Below are 22,249 nucleotides of genomic sequence, written 5' to 3' on the forward strand. Positions count from 1 at the left end.
GTGTGCCAGCCATAGCACGCTGGCCGCAGTGGCCATTGGAGGGTGAACCAATGGTAAAGGAAGACCTTTCTCTCTGTCTCTCTCTCTCTCACTGTCCACTCTGCCAGTCAAAAAAAAAAAAAAAAAAAAGAAAGAAAAGAAAAGAAAAGAAAAGAAAAGAAAAGAAAAGAAAAGAAAAGAAAAGAAAAGAAAAGAAAAGAAAGAAAATGCTGTATTTTAAAAGTAGTCACTTACGGGAAGGCAGTAGAGGATGGCCCAAGTGCTTGGGTGCCTGCACCTGCATGGGAAACCAGGAGGAAGCACTTGGCTCCTGGTTTTGGATCGGCAAAGCGCGCCAGCCATAGCAGCCATTTTGGGGGGTGAACCAATAGAGAGAAGACCTTTCTCTGTCTCTCTCACTGTCTAACTATGTCTGTCAAAAACAAAAACAAAAACAAACAAAAACAAAACAAAACAAAACAAAGTAGTTACTTAGATACTTTTGGTCTAAGCCAGTATAATAGTATTGTAAATGTGCACAACTGAATATCTGATTGTCTTTTAGACACTTAATGATATACTTGAGAGGAAAGCAAATGTTAGAAGAAAGGTGGAAAAAACAAAGAAAAATTTGAAGAGAAAGGGAAGAAGAACTCTTGAAGCACTGACAGAAACTGATGTGAGAAATTTGTTTTCAAAAATCATTTTGAATGTATAATTTTTATGAATATGAAAACTAAGCAAGCTTAATTTGATATGATGCCTCTTGTTTCTAATTGGTTGTACTGTTTCTGACTATGCACATCGTACACTCTGATGTATGTAGTCTTTATATCTTCATTTAGTTTTTTCTTCTTGAATTTTTATTTATTTATTTTCATTTTATTTGAAAGAAAGAGAAAGAAAATGGGAGATGGAACTCCCATCTGCTGGTTCACTACCCAGATGCCTCCAGTAGCTGGGGATGGACCAGATGGAAGCTAGCAGCCTGGAACCCAATCTGTGTTTCTCATCTGGGTAACTGAGACCCAAGTACTTGAGCCAGTATCTGTTGCCTCCCAAGGTGTGTGTTAACAGAAGCTGGAATTAGAAGTAGAGCCAGACCTTGAACCAGGCACTCTGGTATGGAAGAGGGCATCTCAAATGGTGTCTTTAAAAAAGGAGGGGGATGGAACACAGAAGGTCTAGGGAAGGAAAGGAAGGAAAAATGGAATTGCTATGGTCTGAGTTTTTGTGTTCCTCCATAATTTCTATATGGAAACATCATTTCCAATGCAAGATTTTTCCTAAGTGAGACCTCCGTGAGGCCCTCAAGTATGGCACTAGTGCCCCAGTGAAAGAGACCCCATGGCCCCTGCTTGCTCCTTCCATGTTGTGAGCACAGCCAGAAGACACCATCTCTGAACCTGGGAGTGTGCTCTCTGTTGGTGCCTTGTTCTTAGACTTACTCCTAAAGTTGTACTTAGGAAATTTGTACTCATTAAAAAAAAAAAAATGGTTTCTTTTGGGGGGGTGGGGTGGGGAGGAAACAAGTTGCTGTTTATAAGTTACTCATTCAAAGGTATTTTCTTATAGCAGCTTGAGTGATCTAAAATAGGAAGAAAGGAAATGAGGAAGGGAGGGAAGGTGGAAGGAGTGAAAGAAGAAAAAGAAGTTGAAATTGAATTTAATACAGTAGTAGCATGATTATCCTTTTGCTTAGTGGATGGAATTATGTCTACTCTTTTAACTCCAAATCACCAGCCTGACATTTTGAAAATACAAAATATCACATTTAACATAAAAGTGCTTGTAAACAAGCAAGAATTTTGTTTTCAGATGTAGTACTTCAAATCATTCATGTAACAGTTATTTCAACATAATATTATATTATATAATAGCTATATATGTTAATATTAAAAATACAACAATTTAATTTGAAAAATGTTCATAACTAATTACATTTTAAACCAACTCCTGTCAGATTTTGTTCTCAGAAATTATCTTCACTTAGCAAATGAAATAAGTTTATTTTTTCCATTTGTCTTACTACTGGCCTTGTAGGCAAAGCCTTTAGTTTGTCAGTTAAAATAAAGCACTGACTATGTGATGAAATTATACTCTATTTTGCTAGGGAGAATAATCTCGCTGTGTGTGTGCATGTGTGTGTGTGTGTGTAGATGGTGTGAAGCTTCAGGTTTCTAAATTATAAAATGTGTATTCCAGCCACAGCTCACATGCGTGAAATCTCAATAAAATTGTGGTTCTAAGCCAAACTTTTCAAAAAATATTTCTTCTTTTATTTCTTTTCCATAAAGAACACTGTGATTTGAGTGGTATATTTCACTCCCCGCTAAGCACCACTTCCCACAGGTATCTTTTTCCTTTTTCCTTTTTTTTTTTTTTTTTTTTGAGTTCTCGTGTATTATATGCACGGAAGGCATGAAGTGCCTCCCTTCAATATCCTCAGGTCATTTTTCCTATTTGGCTCAGGCTCTTCTATCTCTTACCCTTTTTTTTTCCAGCTGTGTAGCAAATGCACTTTCCAAAACACCAGTCCAACAAAGACAAAATTCACTTCTTCCAAAGAAGATGGCGCTGGAACCAAACTGGCAGAGTCAGCATCCTTTTTAGCCAACAGAAGAAAGGCTGAGAGCATTCCAGCTTCAATGCTTTTACTTTATTGTACCTAAACTTAGTACCTACTGTATGTGAGGCAGTATATTCCCTCTATCTCCAGGGAGAGAAGTGTCTTGGAGGAAGATGACTCAGAGTATATAGGGTTGTGTATAAGGAGTAGATTTCATGCCTTCAGAAACAGTTAACTTGACTTAGTACCAGGGTTGCCACAGACCGTCTTTGGTGCAGATTCCATAAAGAGAATCAGTTCTGTGCCAGTCTGGTACCCAAGGTTTAGGAAATTATGCTGAAGGACAAACAAAGGCTTAAGTATGAGCACATTAAAGGATCTTTTGTGGTAGCACTTTAAAGAAATAATGCATGCTGGGATCTAGGAATTAGTAGCCATAAATGGATGACGTGATTTATTCCAGTGGTGAAAAATGACTGGGCCAGTTCAGAGCAGAAAAGAAAATCATTTTCCCATCATGGGCATTATATTTAGTCAATGCTATCAGTGGAAGTCTGCCTGGTCAGTCACCTCTTATCATCTTCACCACTATAAATGTCATTTATTGATGCTAATTTCAATGTACTGATAAGAATCAACATGTGGCTTAGATTATTTAATTGACTTTTCACAGCAGCCCATGAAGTACCTACTATCCCATTTATAGAATCTTAAATCCAAGGTTTAAATAGGTTAATTAATTTATGGAGCAGCAATAGATTCCTTCTATCCAATTTAAAAATTCACATATACCTTTTCCTGCTACATATATCTCATGTGAATTCCTGCAGTATAGTGACAAAGGTCATTTGACAGTTATAGAGTAAACAGCCAAGGCTTTGATGTCAGATGTATCTAGTCCCCAACCTGTTTTCACCACTTCCTGGTTGCATCATTTTGGGCTAGCTATTTAACCTCTCTGAATTACAGATTTTCAATTATAAAATGGATATAGCTTTCATTTCAGTGTTATTATGAGTCATAAAACATAATTCAAATACAGAACTTTTACAGTAATGATTACGTTGAAGCATCAACGACTGCTCTCCTATCCTGGTTAGGAGATTGGCATCTGTGGTGCACTAGATAGTACCATGTCTCTGCAGATGAGATTCATCTACAGACTAAAGTCATTGTTCATATCTAACATCTAAGGTTACCCCTCAAGTTGGTTTGTAGGCAGCATAAACAAATAGCTGTTTCTTAAAGGGCTTCAGAGAATTTTTTTTTTGCATCCTAGAAATACCTCTCCCATGAAAATACTCCCATCTAACATTGACATTGTTAGAATATTATTGGGTATGATTATATAGAGGGGAGTTCACATTATCCCCATCTTTCTATGTTCTGAATGTATTTTAAAGGTGGTTCCCATAGGTTTTGCTGATGGATAGCATATGGGTCATGAGAGACAGATGTCATCACATCATTTCTAAAATCTTTGTGCTATAATGAACCACAAAAGAAATATAGTAATTTACCTGGGAAGATAATAACACCCTAATAAATATTTGTTACGTGTTTCCTGTGTCTCAGGCATTGTTCTAAATACTCAGACGTAGTAATTCATTTCATCTTCCTGATAAAGTTGTGAAGAAGGTGCTATTATCTTCATCCTGCAGTGGAGAGATCTGATGTCTTATTTGTTAAGTAATTTGTATGTGTTCAGACAACTCATTAGTGGTGAAGCTGGGATTCTGACCCAGACAGTCTAGTACTAAAAATTAATGTTCTTAACACTCTATTGTACTGGAAAAGTCATCCATGTTACTTTTACTGTCTGGAATGAAGTAAAACAATAAATCCATGACAAAAAATGCTGCAAAATTATATGTATACTCCTGAAAATATTTTTAAAATCACATTTTGTGGACCAGGGTTGTGGCACAAGAGCTTAAGCTGAAACCTGTGATGCCAGCATCCTGTATCAGTGCTGGATCAAGTCCCATTTGCTCCACTATTGATCTAGCTCCCTGCTGATAGTGCACCTGGGAAGGCAGCAGAAGATGCCCAAGTGCTTGGCTCCTGCTATCCATGTGAGGAACCCTGATAAACTTTCAGGCTCAAGGCTTTGGCCTGGCCTAGCCCCAGACATTGTGATCACTTGATAAATGGACCAGCAGGTGAAAGATCTTTTTCTGTCTCTCCCCCTCTGTGATTCTGTTTTTCAAATAAATAATTCTTTTAAAAGAAAGAAAAATAACATTACCTTCTTTAATTTGCTTCTGCTTAAGAATTAAAATACAAATAATCACTTAAAATGACCAATAATAATAAATTATAAAACAGAACTTATTAAATAGGCAAAGATAATACCTTATTATATATAGTAGTGGATTAAATATTGTTATTTTGTATATCAATTTGTTTTTAATTTTATTACATAAAGAGAACAGAGTTCATGTATTTCATAGATACAATTCTAATATAATGATACTTTCCAATCTACCTCCCTATCTCCTTCCTGCTTCCTTCCCTTTTTTCTTTTGAAGGTTTATTTATTTATTTGAAAGTCACAGTTATACACAGAGAGAGAGAAGGAAAGGCAGAGAGAGAGAGAGGTCTTCCATCTGCTGGTTCCTACTTAAATGGCTGCAATGGCTGGAGCTGTGGCAATTCGAAGCCAGGAGCCAGGAGCATCCTCCAGGTCTTCCAATGTGGGACCAGGGACCCAAGAACTTGGACCATCTTCTACTGCTTTCCCACGCCACAGCAGAGAGTTGGATTGGAAGTGAATCAGCCAGAACTCAAACTGGTGCCCATATGGGATACCAGCACTGCAGGCAGCGGCTTTATCTGCTACGCCACAGAACTGACCCCCTTTCTTTTCTTTTAATTTTTGTAATAACATACTTTCAATTCACTTTACAATCACAAGCTTAATGCTCAACTACATATAGTGTTCCAAAATAATAATCAGAGAAACCACTGTTCTGCAGGAATGTAGGCAAGGGCTATAAATGATAATCAAATCACAAGATGTCATTTTCACTTATATATTTGGTTTTAGTTTTTTTATACTCTATATATTAGCTACCACAAATCAAAGAAAACATATAAAATTTGTCTTTTGGGGTCTGGCTTATTTCACCAGACATAATGATCTCCAGTTGCATCTATTTTGTTGCAAAAGACAGGATTTCATTCTTTTTTTGACTGAATAGTATTTTCCAGTCATAAGATGATGGACTTGTGGGTTGATTCCATAGCTACAATGGCCACAATGGCAGGGTAGTTTTATAGGAGAGGATTATGAAGGAGGAAGCTTGCTGAAACGAAGGAATAGAGAAAAACTGATGGAGGAGATGATGTCTAAGAAGGAGAACCACCAAGGGACTAAATGGAGCTTCAGAGCTTGCCTTGCCATGAGGTTACAGAAAATAGAGATAATATACATGAAAAGCCTAGAATAATTGGCACTGCAAATGTTAAATGAAGTGTTTTCATTAACAGTAGTTGTGTTGCTGTTACATTTTTTTTAAAAAAAGTTAATTAGTTTTTAAGAGATTCAGAGGTACAATTCTGAGAACATAATTATATTCTCTTACTCTGTCACTTCCTCCCTCCTGCTCATCACTTGCCACCTTCTTTTCTTCTCCCTTTTTCTCATATTTTTCAGTTTTTGAGAAAATGTATTTTAAATTTATATTACTGTAAAAAGGCTTAGTACTTCACTAAATAAGTTTAACTAGTATAAAGAAAAAAGACACTGGTTTAGTGGGAATTCAGACAACAGCTATAAACAATAACTGAATGGAAAAATGACCATTTCATCCTTGTACAGTAAACTTTAAAGTAATCACAGATCTTTAAAACTACAGAAGTATAACATTCTTAACCATTGGTTTGAGAAAGGTATAAAGAAAAGTTTACAAAACTATATTTGCAGCAACATTGATACACACAGACATTTCTCTTTTTTTAAATTTTAGGTCCCACATATTAGGGAGAAGATGCAGTGTTTGTCTTTTTGGGATCCAGCTTTTTCACTAAATTTGATGTCCTTTTGTTGTGTCTGATTTGCTGCAAATGGTAGAATGTCATTCTTTTTTATAGCTGAATAATATTCCATTGTATGTGTATATCTGTATCAATACATACTACATTTTCTTTATTCATTCATTAAATGATGGACATCTTGGTTCATTCCAAATTTTTACCATTGTGAATAGTGCTGCTATAAACATGGTGGTGAATAGTGCTGCTATAAACATGGTGGTGTAGGTATCTCTTTGATTCATTGTGTTCAAGTCTTTAGGGTATATAACCAGTGGTGGGGTTGCTGGTATGGCCATTCCATTTCTAGTTTTTTTTTTTTTTTTTTTTTTTTTAAGAAATCTTCACACTGTTTTCCACATCTCCTGTATTAACTTACATTCCCATCAATAGTGTATACGTGTTTCCTTTTCTGCACATCCTTGCCAGTGTTTGTTACTCTGTGTTTTGAATTTTAGCTATTCTGACGGGTGAGAAGATACTTCTTTGTGGTTTTGATTTACTTCCCTGATGGTTGGTGATGTTGAGCATTTTTTTTAAATTATTTTTTGACAGGCAGAGTGGACAGTGAGAGAGAGAGACAGAGAGAAAGGTCTTCCTTTGCCGTTGGTTCACCCTCCAATGGCCGCCGCTGCGGCCGGCGCACCACGCTGATCCGATGGCAGGAGCCAGGAGCCAGGTGCTTTTCCTGGTCTCCCATGGGGTGCAGGGCCCAAGCACCTGGGCCATCCTCCACTGCACTCCCTGGCCACAGCAGAGAGCTGGCCTGGAAGAGGGGCAACCAGGACAGAATCCAGCGCCCCAACCGGGACTAGAACCCGGTGTGCCGGCGCCGCTAGGCGGAGGATTAGCCTAGTGAGCCACGGCGCCGGGCATTTTTTATACATTTGTTAGCCATTTGCATTTCTTCTTTTGAGAACTGTCTATTAAGGTCCTTTATCCACTTCTTGACTGCTTTTTTTGTTGAGATTTTTAAGTTGCTGATATATTTGGGATATTAATATTTGTCAGATAGGTAATTGGCAAATAATTTTTCTCATTCTAATGGGTGTATCTTCACTGTATTGATCATTTTCTTTGGTGTACAAAAGCTTCTGACTTTGATACAGTCTGATTGGCTTAGCTTTGCTTTTGTTGCCTGTGTTTTGGGGGTCTTATCCCAGAAGTCTTTCTCTACACCAATGCTTTGAGTGTTTTTCCTTTGTTTTCTTCCAACAACTTCATAGTCTCAGGTCTACATAATTTTAACTTGATTTTTAACATCAGGATATAACATTTGAGAAATGGACCTTGTATTTGCAAAGCAGAAATCACCAGAGAATGTTATGTGTTGCAGGATTGCAAGTGGTTCAGAGTGGTCCTATCAGGAAACATCTCCTGTGGCTTATGACTGAATTCCATTCCAAGGAAACTTACAACCTGTTGAAATATCATATATCATTAACTGGCATTGATTAAGTGCTAATTAGGCACATTGCTGTACACACAATGTTGTGGGCACTATTTCTGTCTTAGAACTTAAACGCTAAGACAAATAGTTTTATCTTTCACTATGCATTAACATTTGAGTCATGGGCCAAGCCAACAATATTATTGAACTTTTGCTATGTTTAACCCCACTTTAAATGTTAGGTGTAGAATCTGAATTTATTGAATTTAGCTAACTTAGGAATATATTTTGTTAAATCTTAGATGAATATAATATGAAATAAACATTTTAGAATCTGAATGTAATTTCTGTATGTCTAGTATTTTTAAATTATGTGTTTTGCAAAGTTTTTGAAATAGTGAAAAATGTTGTATAGTAAAATATTAATTAGCCTTAGTCTAGATTTCCAGACACTATCAGGCCTGGACATTAAAGTAGCTTTGATTGGAATACCTCCAAATTGGTAAAATCTGTCACCCAGGCTAGAGAAAAAAATATTGTCCAAGAATAGTCAAACTACAAATGCATTGTTTGCACGTCACCTTTTTTTCCTGCTGTGGTGACTCTTCAGCATTTATCAAGAGGCTTTATAGGGACGGGTGTTTGGCACAAAGATGGGTTAGTTCACCACTTGGGACTCCATCTTTTCATATCATAGTCCCTGAGTTTGAGTCCTGGCTCTATTTTTGACCCAATTTCCTGTTAAAATACAGCCGTGGAAGAAGCAGGTGATGGTGCAAGTAATTGAGTCCCTGCAGTCCATGTCAGAAACCAACCCAGAGTACTGGGCTATTGGTTTAGGCCTGGCACCAGCTCCAGCTATTGTAGACATTCAGGGAGTGAACCAGTAGATGGAAAGGTCTCTCTCTCTCTCTCTCTTTCTCTTGCTCACTCTCCCTCTCTCCCCTCTTCCACCCCCTCTTTCAAACCAATAAAAAATATTGAAAAAGAAAACTCTCCCATTTCCAATAACTACAAGGCATGAAAAAGGGAAAGAAATTAAGAAAGAAAGGGAAAGAAAGAAGGAAGAAAAGAAGGAAGGAAGAAAGAAAAGTAAAGAAAGAAAATGAGAAAGGGGAAAAGAGAACCACAAAAAAGGCTTATGAATAGTTCCTGTGGTATCCAAGTGTCTTCTGTCATTTGAGATATGCAGATTTGTACTCTTCAGTGATCCATGGCATCTATAAGTTTTTCTTTCTCCAGACCCAGCCCACTATGGGGACATCTCTAAGATTTTAGGTGTCATGGAAAGGGACAGGCTGCCCACTGTACAAAGCCTCACTGATGGTGCCCTTACAATCTAAAGTGCCCACATACAAATTTTGCTTTCCAACGCTGTCTTCAGGACATTTCCTTCCTCTTTCATCCTTTGATGATAGTGTCCTCAGATGCCACCATCAGCATGGCTGAACTGGCTGTAAGTCCTAAGTGATTGACATTGATGCTGTCGCTCCCCGTCTTCGTGGAGGAACGACACAGGACCCTGCGCTGTTCTTTCGTCTGCTCGGCCCTCCCCGGGTTTGCTGCTGGTTCTTCCCGGGTTGGCTACTATCCCTTCCACCTCCGTGGAAGGGCGGTTCCCCCTAGCCACTTTCCCCACTTCCGCAGGGGAGCGGCACACCGCCGGCCGGCTCTCTCGGGGGCTGCACAGATGTTCCCCTTAGATGTTCCTGGTGCATGCCGTCTCTCTCCTCCTTTATAGTCCTCCTCCGCCAATCCCAACTCGGCTGCCCACACGCCGAGTACGCTGCTCTCCTCCAATCAGGAGCAAGTCCTACAGTTTATTGGCTGAACTGGAGGCAGCTGTGTAGAAGCTGTTTTCTCCTCTCCCAGCGCCATATTGTGGGAGAGCAGATGCATAGAATAAGTCTTAATTCCAGTAACTCAGTCCAGTCCGAGTTGCTCCCCACAGATGCTTCTCATATCTTCTCAGTTCCCCATGAAAATATTAAAGACTAAAAAATGAATGATGGAATCTGACCTGAAATAGACAACATGCTGTAGCCAGAGTTGTCTGTACCTTGATTCCTATGTACTTTAATCGATACTAATTCCTCTCTACTATCTTTCTTTTGGTTGACTTTGTTTTCCTCAGGGATGATATAACATTCCAGTAGCCCCATCAAAGAGTCCTCATTAGCAATATTTCCTCTGCTCTAGTATAAGAAAGAAATACCCACTCGTTTATTAGCAGATAAGTCCCAGAATTTCCAGAAAAACAAGGAAAACACCACTTTATAACAACACTTTATAAAGTTTTAATACAGTACCTAATATTCAGCATCTTAGCCAAACAGCAAATTTTTGTAGAGAATATTAACCATTCTTGAAATCTCTGTGTAGAGAAAGGTAGGAAGTATATGGGGGGGGGGGGGGGATGGGGAATAGAGAAAAATCCAAGCAAAGAAAGAAGCAGAGAGCTGTAGACTCAGAAGAATAGCAGCAATTAGAAATAATGCCACATGCAGGAAGCAGTGTTTAAAATCAGCCAGTCAGGAATTTAGTCAAAATGAACACCAACAGTCATAAAGGGGACTTGCAAAAACAAATATGAAATCAAATCTTCTGCATAGGCCTACCTTAGAAAATTGCACTGGTGGTAAATATCAGCTTCTTTTCCTGAAGGATTAGAGCAATGTATATGCTTGGCCATCTGCCAGCGTACATGATACTTGCTTGAAAACCAGTGAGCACATGGTTGCCTCTTGATGCAACATGCATGTGAGGCGTGGATGTGCTGGTGGGTGTTGTGCTGTGGGGACAGGAGGAAAGTCTGTGTAGGGGGAGAGAGAGAGCAAAAGAGGGGGTAGTTTTAACCCATTTTTAAAGAAAATTCATCAGATTTATCAGTGGAGAACATAAATATAAATTAATATCTATATTGATTGTTTATTCAGCAAAAATAATTGTGTCGCCAAATGGCAAGGGTACAAAAATGCAGTATTAAAAATTAAACATGCTTTTTTTCAGAATAAATGTTCAACAATTTTTAAAGAATTGGAGGAAACTAAAAGTAAAACCATTATTTATCATGCAAAGATAGATGAACTGATTCAGGAATTAGAAAGAAAAGAAGAGGAAAGGAAATGTTTTGAACAGATGCTAGACAATTTAAAGTAAGTGTTTAGATTTCCTCAAAATTGTATATTTAATATATTTTTAATAAAAAAAGAATGTCAAGTTTCCTATCTCATTATGTTTATTCTTTAAGTGGATTGGTTTCCATCATTTAATATGCTTTTGATGTTCAATAATTTTAGTTTATAAATGCATAACCATAAATTACTTTCGTTCTTCATTGCTACCTTGAATTTATGGATATTGGGATAACTAGTGATGTTTCTCCTTTTCTAAGTTTTATTCTTCAATGATATTAATAGTATTCTCTATTAATTTCAGTATTTCTAAGCCATATTTAATAATTTGTGAATTTTCGCCACTGTTTTTAAAGGTTTTGAATAGTTTTGAAGGGAGAGGTTAGGAATAGATATTCTGCAAAAGCCCATGTAATTATTCATATTCATCATCATCAGGAACCTTACGTAGTCACTTGGTAAGTCAGGGTACACCTGACAAAGGTTGGCTTGCAGAATGAACATGCTCTAAAATCCACAGGGTATCCTTAGACTCTAGAATGGCGCACTCTTTTTTTTTTTTTCTTAAATATCTATTTATTTACTTGAAAGGGAGAGTTACAGAGAAGCAGAGGCAGAGAGAAGAGAGAAGAGAAAAGAGAGAAGAGAGAAGAGAGAGAGAGAGAGAGAGAGCGAGCGAGGTCTTCCATCAGTGGTTCACTCCCCAGATGGCCACAATGGCAGGAGCTGTGCCTGTCTGAAGCCAGGAGCCATGAGCTGCTTCCAGGTCTCCCATATGGGTGCAGGGGCCCAAGGATTTGAGCCATCTTCTGCTGCATTCCCAGGCCATAGCAGAGAGCAGGATCAAAAGTAGAGCATCCCAGACTTAAACCAGCACTCTTGTGGGATGCCAATGCTGCAGGTAGTGGCTTTACCTGCTACACCACAGCACCAGCCCCCAGTGTACTCAAATCATCCTGTTATTTTCTGTGTTGTGACAAATTGAGGATTGTACTTGGAGGGCAGTAAGAGTAATATGCACTGATCACACTTCAGGATGATAGTTTCCTTTAAATACTAAGGAACTTCAAAGTGTATAAAGTAGAATTAAAACATAAGCTTATTTTGGTGCAAAAAGTTTTTGAACACTATTCACAGATTTTTCATAATATGCATTTTTCATGAACATAGTGAAAACCCCTCATTTAAATGGACTTCAATTTTTTTGCACCAAAATAATCTTTTAATTTCATTTCCATAACATTTGAAGTCCCCTTGTATAATATCATTTCTAAATGAATTCAGAGGAAACAGAGACTTAGGAAAATTAAACGATTATCGTAATATCACACAGCTAATTAGCTAGTGCCGGCGTAGGTCCATCATCCCCCAAAGTGTGTATTCTGAACTGTGCATACTGACTCCTTAAACTACAATTGCAAAGGAAGATTACAATAGATAAGTGGTATTATGAATAACCTACTTGCATTTTCAATATTTACTAATTCTGTATTTTGAACCTGTGCTGGGCCTAGATCTGGCCTTGAGAGGCACAAAGAAATGGCATATGGGAAAATTTATCTTCAATTGGTTGAACATCTTTTTTAGAGAGATAAAACTTGTATATGTAGGACAATTAAAATATGAAGTCTACACCATGGCAATTAAATCTACTCTTGGATCTCATTTAATTTTTATAATTGCTTCTTAACTAGGAAGTGTCAGGATTCAATCCTGACCCATAAGACCTCAGAATTTGCTCTTTTTGTCACTGTGAGAAGGAAACACAATTTTTATGCATATAAATATACACATAAATATATATGTGTGTTTATATAATTCATAACATTTTATATTGAACATGATCCAATCTCAAAACATTGGTTTCTAGAACAAAGTACAGAAAGTCAAGATGTGGCAATGTTTGTTGGGAGCAACTCTGAACATTCTACGTTTTTGGACACATTAGATCCTTCCTATGTGAATTTCCTTGGTTTCCTATGCTCCATGATGTCAATATTATTGGATACTTGGATAAGACATCTCTTAAGTTCTTGGGTTGTTGCTGGTATGGATATTGGAGTTGGGGGAAAAACAAAACAGGGCGAGGCAAAGGAAAGAGGAAAAGGCCCTTATTTCTTGTAGAAGGAGAGACTCATGTCTATAATATATCAACAAGGGGTCCCGTTTTCATATCTGCAGATAATAGGCATGAAGAGAGAAAAACTGTGAGCACTTGATGCTGAGCTGCTAAATCAAACAGAGAGAGAGATTGGATTTGAATTCTGGCTCTGTCATGCACTAAATATTTGAGCAGTGAATTCACACTGTATGTGTAGGTTCCTCAACTGTAAATAGCTTTAACTATCATTTCATGGGGTTGTTTTTGTTCTATTAAATGTGACTTTATTAAAAACACTTTAACATTTTAGCCCTTATTAAAAATTAGTTATGCTGCCTTTATTGCTAACTCTGCAAGTGATGTAATTTTCTCTATAGTAGAGATAAAAAGAAATGGAGTTAGCATAAGACTATCCTGTTTCTAGTTAGTCTCCCTCTGTATTCTGGTTGCTGCTTAACACTTGTAAAATTTCTTAAGCATCTTTATTGTTGTCAATGTTTTACCTACTTTTTTTTAAAAAAGATTTATTTATTTATTTGAAAGTCAGAGTTACACAGAGAGAGGAGAAGCAGAGAGAGAGAGAGAGAGAGAGAGAGAGAGGTCTTCCATCTGATGGTTCACTTCCCAATTGGCCGTGACAGCTGGAGGTGTGCCAATCCGAAGCCAGGAGCCAGGAACTTCTTCCAGATCTCCCATGTGGGTGCAGGGGCCCAAGGTACTTGGGCCATCTTCGACTGCTGTCCCAGGCCACAGCAGAGAGCTGGATTGGAAGTGGAGCAGCCTGGACTAGAACCGGCGCCCATATGGGATGCTGGTGCTTCAGGCCAGGGCATTAACCCACTGCACCACAGTGCCGGCCCCTACCTACTTTATGATACTTTTTCTACTAGTATCATTCCTTCCGTAATGACTGAGTTCACCTTAAATGTCACTTTATCTTTGTGTCAGAATGTAGTTAATTTTGTGTGAGAAAATGCACATACACTCACATTCACACAGCACCTTAAACAGGAAAGTGTATCCGCAGGCAGGGCAAGGTGCAAGGTTGGTTGACTCAGCAATTCCACACAACAGATTCATTTTTTTGTTCACCGCTGTAGCTATTGTAAGCAACTTTAGAAATATGCCTTGTATTCACATTTAGTAGACATGAGCTTTTCCTGTACATGGAATTCTGTGTTGTTTTTTATTTTATTGGGCTAGTTAATATAGGTGTTCACTGCTGGACGTGTGCTGATGGTCACAATGTAATCCGAAACGATCTCTAGAATTACATGACACCTGCAGGAAGGTTTCTCCTAGATTGCTAGGTTGCATGTGCAGCCAAGAGAATCCACTCCATGTCTCCATAGATGTCCTTTTCCTTGGAGGTGGGCCTTTGGAAGGGATTAGGTAATTTTCCAAGGTTCTTTGGCTCTAAGGCTCTGCAAATTAGATTTCTTTAAATGACTCATAAACATATTTTAGCAAATATGAATTGGTTGTTGACACATGAAATTCTTTTTTCATAGAGAAATATTTTTAACTGCACAATTTAAAAAGGAACATGCACAAGCTGTGTTTGATCATCTCATGCAAGAGAAAACACACTGTGAAGAGAGACTCTTTGAGGAAGAGCAGAGATTTAGAAAGCTCTTTGCCATGAGGCAAAATACTCTGGAACACATGAAAGTGAGTATTACTTTTGACTCTTTTAAAAATGAAGGTGTACAGAGTTTTTTTCAGTATTTTTAGAAATACTGCTTATTTTTGGGAAATACAAAGGGAAAAATTTCTGCAAAGCTTTTAATTTAATATACATGTGATATCATAATATATTTTATCAGCTATTCAAATCCTCATTTATGTATTAAAATACATGTATTTAATTTCAATTATTTTCTTTTTATATATTCAAAGATAATATTAGTAAATCTTTAAAAAGATAATTTGAGCACATATACACTGAATACACCCATATCTCGGTATGAATGAACATAGCATCTTGCTTTGATCTGTCTTATAAGAAAATTATCAATAAAACATGATAATTTTATTAATAGTATTGCTAAGTAATATTTTTCCATTTTAAATATGGCCGTTACATAGTAAACATTTTTTTTCCTCTTTAACATAAAAATATGAAAATAATTGGTGCCATCTAGTGGCGTAAACGATACTTCCTCTCAGAGGAGCTGGGATGGCTGAGACCAGACGCTGTGGAAGCTCAGACTTAAACGCACTTCTCAGACCGGAAGGTTTAAGTTATTTACTGACTGAAGCATCATCCCCCACCTCATATTTCATCACAGCGGTAGAATTAGTTGTTTGAATCCAACCACATTTTCCAATCGTACTGGTGCTGAGAACACAGTGGGATCTCAATAATCATTTATTGACTGGCATTTCAACACTTTGTGGAACAATAATAATTAGTGAAATGGCAACATCTGGTCAGCAGGAGCGAGATGAATGAAAAGTCCAATATAGCCAGGCTCTAAATGATAGAGATGTGTATTTCTTTCTATCAGAAAGCCTGTCCCTGCCCTCTTTTTTCCTAGTGTACCTACCCCTAGCCACTTGGAAGTATTATGACCTTGCTCACGGTCTGATCATGAATCTCTGTCTGAACTTGTTTTGCTCATTCATTTGCACGTTGTTGTCTGCCCTTCTCCTGCTATAACAATGCATGCTCCACCAGGGCCCGAAATTTTCCATCATACTCTTTTCTGTGTCTGAAAAGCTCAGAACTGTGTTTCCACAGAGGAGGCACTCAATACATATATGTTGAGTATTTGATGAGTAAGTAGATGAACGGATGCCTTCTATTTGACAATTTTGCTCTCCACACGCATTGTAGTAGCTCGAAGCAGGGGGATTTCCAAAACACTTTCCAAACGGCACCAACCAAATACTCCTTACAGTTCACTGAATGTTCACGCTGTGTGCAGCACTGGAAGCTCTCTTCCTTTCTCTTACTCTTTCTACTAGATAACACATGAGAAATTTGCCACAGAATCTGCCCCCTTTTAAAGAAAATGGTTAAATCACTATTCGTTTCCCTACCTGGAAGAATCTGTGGAATATCTCAGTAATATTGCTGTTTCTTGGGTGTCTCTTTATTATACGTTCGTTTTTGCAACCAGAAACAGGTAGTTTGAGCATGTTAGCTTTAAGAGGCAGATATACCTCATCATTGGTGATACTATTCACCTGTTATTATGTTGAGCTATTGAGTGTTAAACAGTGGTGGACAATGTCATTCCTCTAAGCAAGCTCCTTGTCCCTGCTTGGAAATTGGATAAGTTTGTAAATGTGTGTGTAATGTGTAATATAAATCATTCTTAGGAAGAAGAAAAAAATTACGAAGGCATCACTATAAATGTAGTGTTGGGGCTGGTGCTGTGTCATCCTGAGTAAGGCCGCCACCTGGGACACTGGCATCCCATATGGGCGCACGTACCCGGTACCCATCCCTACTTCTCCCTTCCTATCTGGCTTCCTGCTAATGGCCTAGGAAAAGTGGTAGAGGATGACCCAAGTGTTTGAGCATCTGCCACCCTGTGGGGGTCCTGGATGAGGCCTCCTTCTTTCTCTCTCTTTCTCCCTATAATTCTTAGTTTCAAAATAAATAAATAAATCTCTTTTAAAACAAAAGAATGTGCTACCAATCTGAGGTCCCTCTTCTGGGCAAAAGAATTGATAAAAATTATGGATCATTTGTAGGAATTGTTTAAGAAAATACTTTATAAAAACAACAATAGAATTAATGAAGGATGTTAGAAAAATGCACCACATAATTATTATACAAGCATCTAATAAAATAGTTTAAGAGAAATTATGCACAAACTTCACACAACATACAGCATGATGCTGGAGTTAAATTCAGTCTCTCTTTGGCAGATAATTCCAAATCACATATATTTCAATGGTAAAAGCTTTTATGTCCTGGAATTTTTTAGTAACTGACTATACTTTGCAAATATAATTTCTCAAGATAAAATTTCAGTATGACCTAATCATCAGAGTACTTTAGCTACTGATGTTGCTCTTGCTTTTAGAACCATCCACAAAAAACTGGAGCTTACAAAGGCGTTTTAGTCTGTTATGAGCTGTCCACAGAAGGTCTGCTGTGTTTTCTATATCAATGCCTTTCTCTATGCGTACTTTCTGAATGCTGTTTTTTTTTTTTGCCATAATTTAACTTATGTGAAGGAATAAAATGAACTATACTAGAAGAATATCTTCCAGATCTATCAGAGACAATCTTCCCATACCTTGTAGAGTCTACTGGTTTTTATTTTGCTTCTCTCAGGAAATATCTCTTCCCCATCACTATCATAGGTCCAAAGGTTTTCTTGACCCTTTCTCATGAGAAATTCATAGAACATAATTGTTAGCAGTGACTCATGCCTCATTGGACATTCAAGTACTAAAATAGTAAAAAAATAAATATTAGCTCCAAGATAATTTTAACTAATTTTTAATTGTTTCTCCTATTGGTCATTTAGCCTTTCTCCATTTTCACGATTATTCTGTGAGTACTACTATGCTTGAGGCATTCAAAATTGCATGACCAAACCCTAACATTAGTTTGAAAAGTGGATCAGCAGGAAGATTGAAGAGGTGAAAAAACAGACTAAAATATAGTGATGATACTCAAATTACAAATAGTAAATTGTGCCACTGGCCCACCGCTCTGAAACATTGGAGATTATTATGAGTGGAAAAGAAAAAAGTCTTACATATTCTGTGGTCTCAGGAGTGGGCCACAAGTTTGTGATAAACATGGAAACATTTAGGGGAACAGACCAGTGAATTTTCCAGGCAAAATAATCTGCTTTAATGATAACCTTCCTGTGCCAAAACTATTTTAATATACCATGAAATTGTTTAAAATTAGGCACATAGTTTATATAATTAATATTTGTTTAAAGCACTTATGGTAGGATTCATGTAATGACATGAATTATACTCATCATGTGGTTTCTTATCTTGTTATAATCCATGGCTCTTTGAGGAATGAGTGCTTTAATTTGAGAACTTGTGGCACAAGTAGTAATTATGTATCAGGGAACACAGTGCTTCAGTGATTACAGGCACTTAGAAATCAGGAGAGAGTAACACTAGACTACAGAGGAAGGAGGGGACATGGGTGTGGGTGATTCCCAAATATAAATTTAATAGAGCATGATCCATTAAGCAAGAAAGAGTGACCCTTCTCTTTTGTGCCTCTGTCTAGCATCATGTCACTCCTGGCTGCTGTGTCTCAGAATTACTGCTAATCCTTGGTTTATTCACTGTCAGTGTGAAACTTGAAGAGATTGTTTTTATCATTTGTATTGAGCCACCATTTTAAGCTTTTCCTCCCGAAATATCTAGCAGCATCTATCTATTGCAATACTTGGCTGTAGTTCATTTAATTTTTTATACATTAGTATTTTTGTATATAGTTGTGATAATACTCTGTGAACACCTTCTAAATATATATATATATATATATATATATATATATATATAAATTTTAGTAACATTCACTTTCAATTGAGGCTGCCATTTCTGGAATACCTTCCCTCACTTGAGATTTACAGGAAAAATACAAGATTTTTTTTTCTTTTTTTTGATAGATCAAGATAATTATGAGTCTCCAAATATCAAATTGTGTTTTAAAATATACCTTAATTAGAAGTCAAATACATTACTGGATTAGATGTTTCATCACTTAATTTGAAATATCTACTGCCCTATAATTCCATTCTGTTATTTTGTATTTTTGAGCAAAATACTTTTGTACTTAGTTAAAAATGCTGGTATTGGAAATTTAGTTGGGGCTAGAGCTGTAGCATAGTGGGTAATGCCCCTGCCTGCATTGCCCACATCCCATATGGGCACCTGTTGAGTCCTAGCTGCCTTCTTTCCAATCCAGCTCTGTTATAGCCTGGAAAACAATGGAAGATGGTCTAAGTTATTGGCTCCTCTACCTGCATAGGAGACCTCGAGGAAGCTCCTGGCTCCTGGCTTCTGGCTTCGGATTGAAACACAGCTCTAGCCGTTGCAGCCATCTGGGGAGTGAATGGATGGAAGACATCTCTCTCTCTCTCCCTCTCTCTCTCCCTCTCTCTCTCTCTCCCCCTCCCTTTGCTTCTCTGTAACTCTGCTTTTCAAATAAATAAATCTTCAAAAGGAAATGATTTTTTTAAAAAAAGAAATTTATCATAGCTTTTAAAATAAAGCAGGAAGAGTTTTTCTTTTTCCCTTTTCTATGTTAAATAGCATTGGACATTTCAGTTCCTTGAAGGTTTGAGAACTTCTCCCAGGATCCTATCAAGATGTGTCAGAGGACTGAGGTTTTACTCTAGTTTTAAGGCAACAGTTTGGCCTGCCACAGATGCTGGCAACAGACCTGAAACTCCAGTCAGCATGACCTTCCCAGTCACGCAGGTTCCCCTTGGCTGCAGGACTCACAGGCGTGATACTATAGTGGTCCATGTTGTATTGTAGTGGTCCATGTGGATGCTACATATGTAGGGATTTTTTTTTACAGCCTGATGAACCCTGATTATAGGAATTCCCCCTATTTTATAACAAAGTTTCTAGCACCCTTGTTCAACCTTTGCCTTGGAGTAAGATATCAGATCTGTTATACAGATACATGCAGCCTTGAAAACATAGTTCTAGATAAAAAAAAAAAAAAAAAAAAAAAAAACTCAGAAAAAGTGTGTGCATTATAGTGAGTTAGTCCCAATAGATATTCTTTGACCTTGGTTCTTTTTTGGGAGAAAACGTTTCAGTGTTCTATCCAATTTCTTCTTCTCTTTAACATGATTAATGTTTTTGAATTCCATTTGAATCAATATTGGAAAGTTACATTTTTCTAGAAAAGGTCATTTTAACAAAGTTTGCAAATTTATTTTCATCAAGCCATATGAAATAGAATTTTTTTCATCTATGCTGCTTCTTTAGTCATATTTCTTTTGTGTCTATTGGTCTTTTAGTGTTTAGTTTTACTTTGTATTTTTACTTGGCCTCTTGCTGAACGTTTTCCTTTTAGATATTTACCCACATATTCCAAACTTTGATTCAGTTATAAATATTAGTTAATTTTGTTTTCTAATTTGTTAATTTTAGTTTTTTATTTTATTTATTATTCCTTCTGAGTGATTTTTATAATTTTTATTTATCCACTAGAATATTCTACTTCATTCTTTCTTATTCAGTGATTGAAAGTACACTTTATTATTATCATCATGTATTTATTTGAGAGGTATAATTACAGTCAGAGAGAGGGAGAGACAGAGAGAAAGGCTTACTCCACAGATGGCCACAACGGCTGAGGCTAAGCCGGTCGGAAGCGATGAGCCAGGAGCTTCTTCCTCATTCCCCATGCTGGTGCAGGTGCCTAAGCACTTGGTCCATCTTCTGCTGCTTTCACAGGGCATACCAGAGAGCTGGATGGGAAGCAGAGCATCCAGGACACAAACTGGCACCCATATGGGATTCAGGCACTGCAGACGGAGGCTTAGCCTACTATACCACAGCACTGGCACTAAAAGTACAATTTTAAAATGCTAAATTATCCTCTGAATACAATTTTGTCAATTTTAATATAGAGTTTTCTCCTTCTGTTTTCTCTGGCACATTTACCCACTTATATTTAAAGAATGTCATTACCTAGAGGCTTTACTGTGGGGGCAAAGGGTAATAAATAAACAAATAATAATATAAATCATTATTTAGGAGGTTTTTTTGATTATACCAAATTGGAAGCAGAGGATGACGGGTATTCTTTAAATTTCTGTGAAATGGTATTTGTTTAATTTGGAAAGGATTATCAAATACGATCACAGCAACTTTTGCTCCATACATAATTGAGGTGCTAATAAATTTAAAAATGATTAGTTCAACAGTTAATTATAATTTTCACATGACAGTTTCTGTATTTTGGTCTACTTCATCTTTCACTAATTATTAGTGGAATATGGAATTTCATAGAATATTCGTGGAACATTGAATTTCCTATATTGTGAGTTTTTCTTTATATTTTTGGGCTATAATCAGTACAAAAAGGCTCATAATTATTTGTCATTTCAACTATAATTTTTATGCAACTGCAATTATCTCATGTACATTATTTTGAACTTAAAATACCTCCTGCTTTTCTGTATAAGATGCTAATTTGATTTTGCATTTTAATATCAACTATTCTGCCTTATTCTTTACTTTTGCCTCCAGTCTCCTTTACACAAGTATAATAATAATATTTAGAGTGAGTGATTTTTTCCTTTTTAACACATTCTTATTTGATAATTCCATTATTGCTTCTATCTGTTTTAATTCTTTTTATGTTCATAGTACTTTTATGCTTTTGTTTATTTATTGTTGGTTTATTGGCTGTTATAGTTTGATTTTATTGCTGTTAGAAATAGATAATGGAGACCTTCTACTTTTAACCATATCATTGTTTTTAATAAATAAATATATTCTTCTTAAAATGAAAGTACAAGTTGAAGATGTAAGTTTAAAAAAATTGCTTTGATAGTGAAAGAACCCTGATGGAACAGTGATGAGGATGTAGACTTAACAGAAACATGCCAAGTTGGATGTGATATGTGAAAAGAATAGAATACAGGAAGTGATACAATTCTGGCTGACTGGAGAAAATATGGTAACCTTAACAACAGAAAGAACTTTTGATGGTTAGACTTGCTGACAGGATGATTTGTTTGGGATGTATAGATATATAAGAGATTATATAACTCAAAACAAATATCCAGTAACTCAGCATATGGAGGTACAGTTTGTGAGAAAGAATGGAAATAGAGTATGAAACCGAGTCAGCCACTATATTGATAATTAAAGCCATGGGGGCACATGAATGCTTTGAAGAGAGGTGTTTGAGAACTGAGTAGCTGACTGATGCACTGTTGTCTCAGCTCTTTTATATTCAGCTGGGTGAATATGAGGCTCCCACTCTGCAGGCCACGTTTTTCCTGGCTCTAGAGTAGTCTGCAGAAAGGACACTAAAGGGCGAGTGAAAGTTTGAAATAGGAAGAGAAGTAAAG

The 22,249-nt window shown here is 37.0% G+C and overlaps 1 protein-coding gene across 1 annotated transcript in view; it reads left to right on the forward strand.

Moving 5' to 3' along the window:
- The window catches only part of CCDC178 (coiled-coil domain containing 178), a 501,523-nt gene that overhangs the window by 223,591 nt on the left and 255,683 nt on the right, over positions 1–22,249 (forward strand). Inside the window, exons 17-19 of the mRNA XM_089305201.1 lie at positions 545–658; positions 10,983–11,128; positions 14,720–14,879. Of these exons, the coding sequence (XP_089161327.1) occupies positions 545–658; positions 10,983–11,128; positions 14,720–14,879 (420 nt within the window). The remainder of the gene's footprint in view (positions 1–544; positions 659–10,982; positions 11,129–14,719; positions 14,880–22,249) is intronic.

Source organism: Oryctolagus cuniculus, chromosome 10 (assembly GCF_051225735.1).
Source record: "Oryctolagus cuniculus isolate XC-2025 breed Fujian yellow rabbit chromosome 10, ASM5122573v1, whole genome shotgun sequence".
Taxonomy (NCBI): Eukaryota; Metazoa; Chordata; class Mammalia; order Lagomorpha; family Leporidae; genus Oryctolagus; species Oryctolagus cuniculus.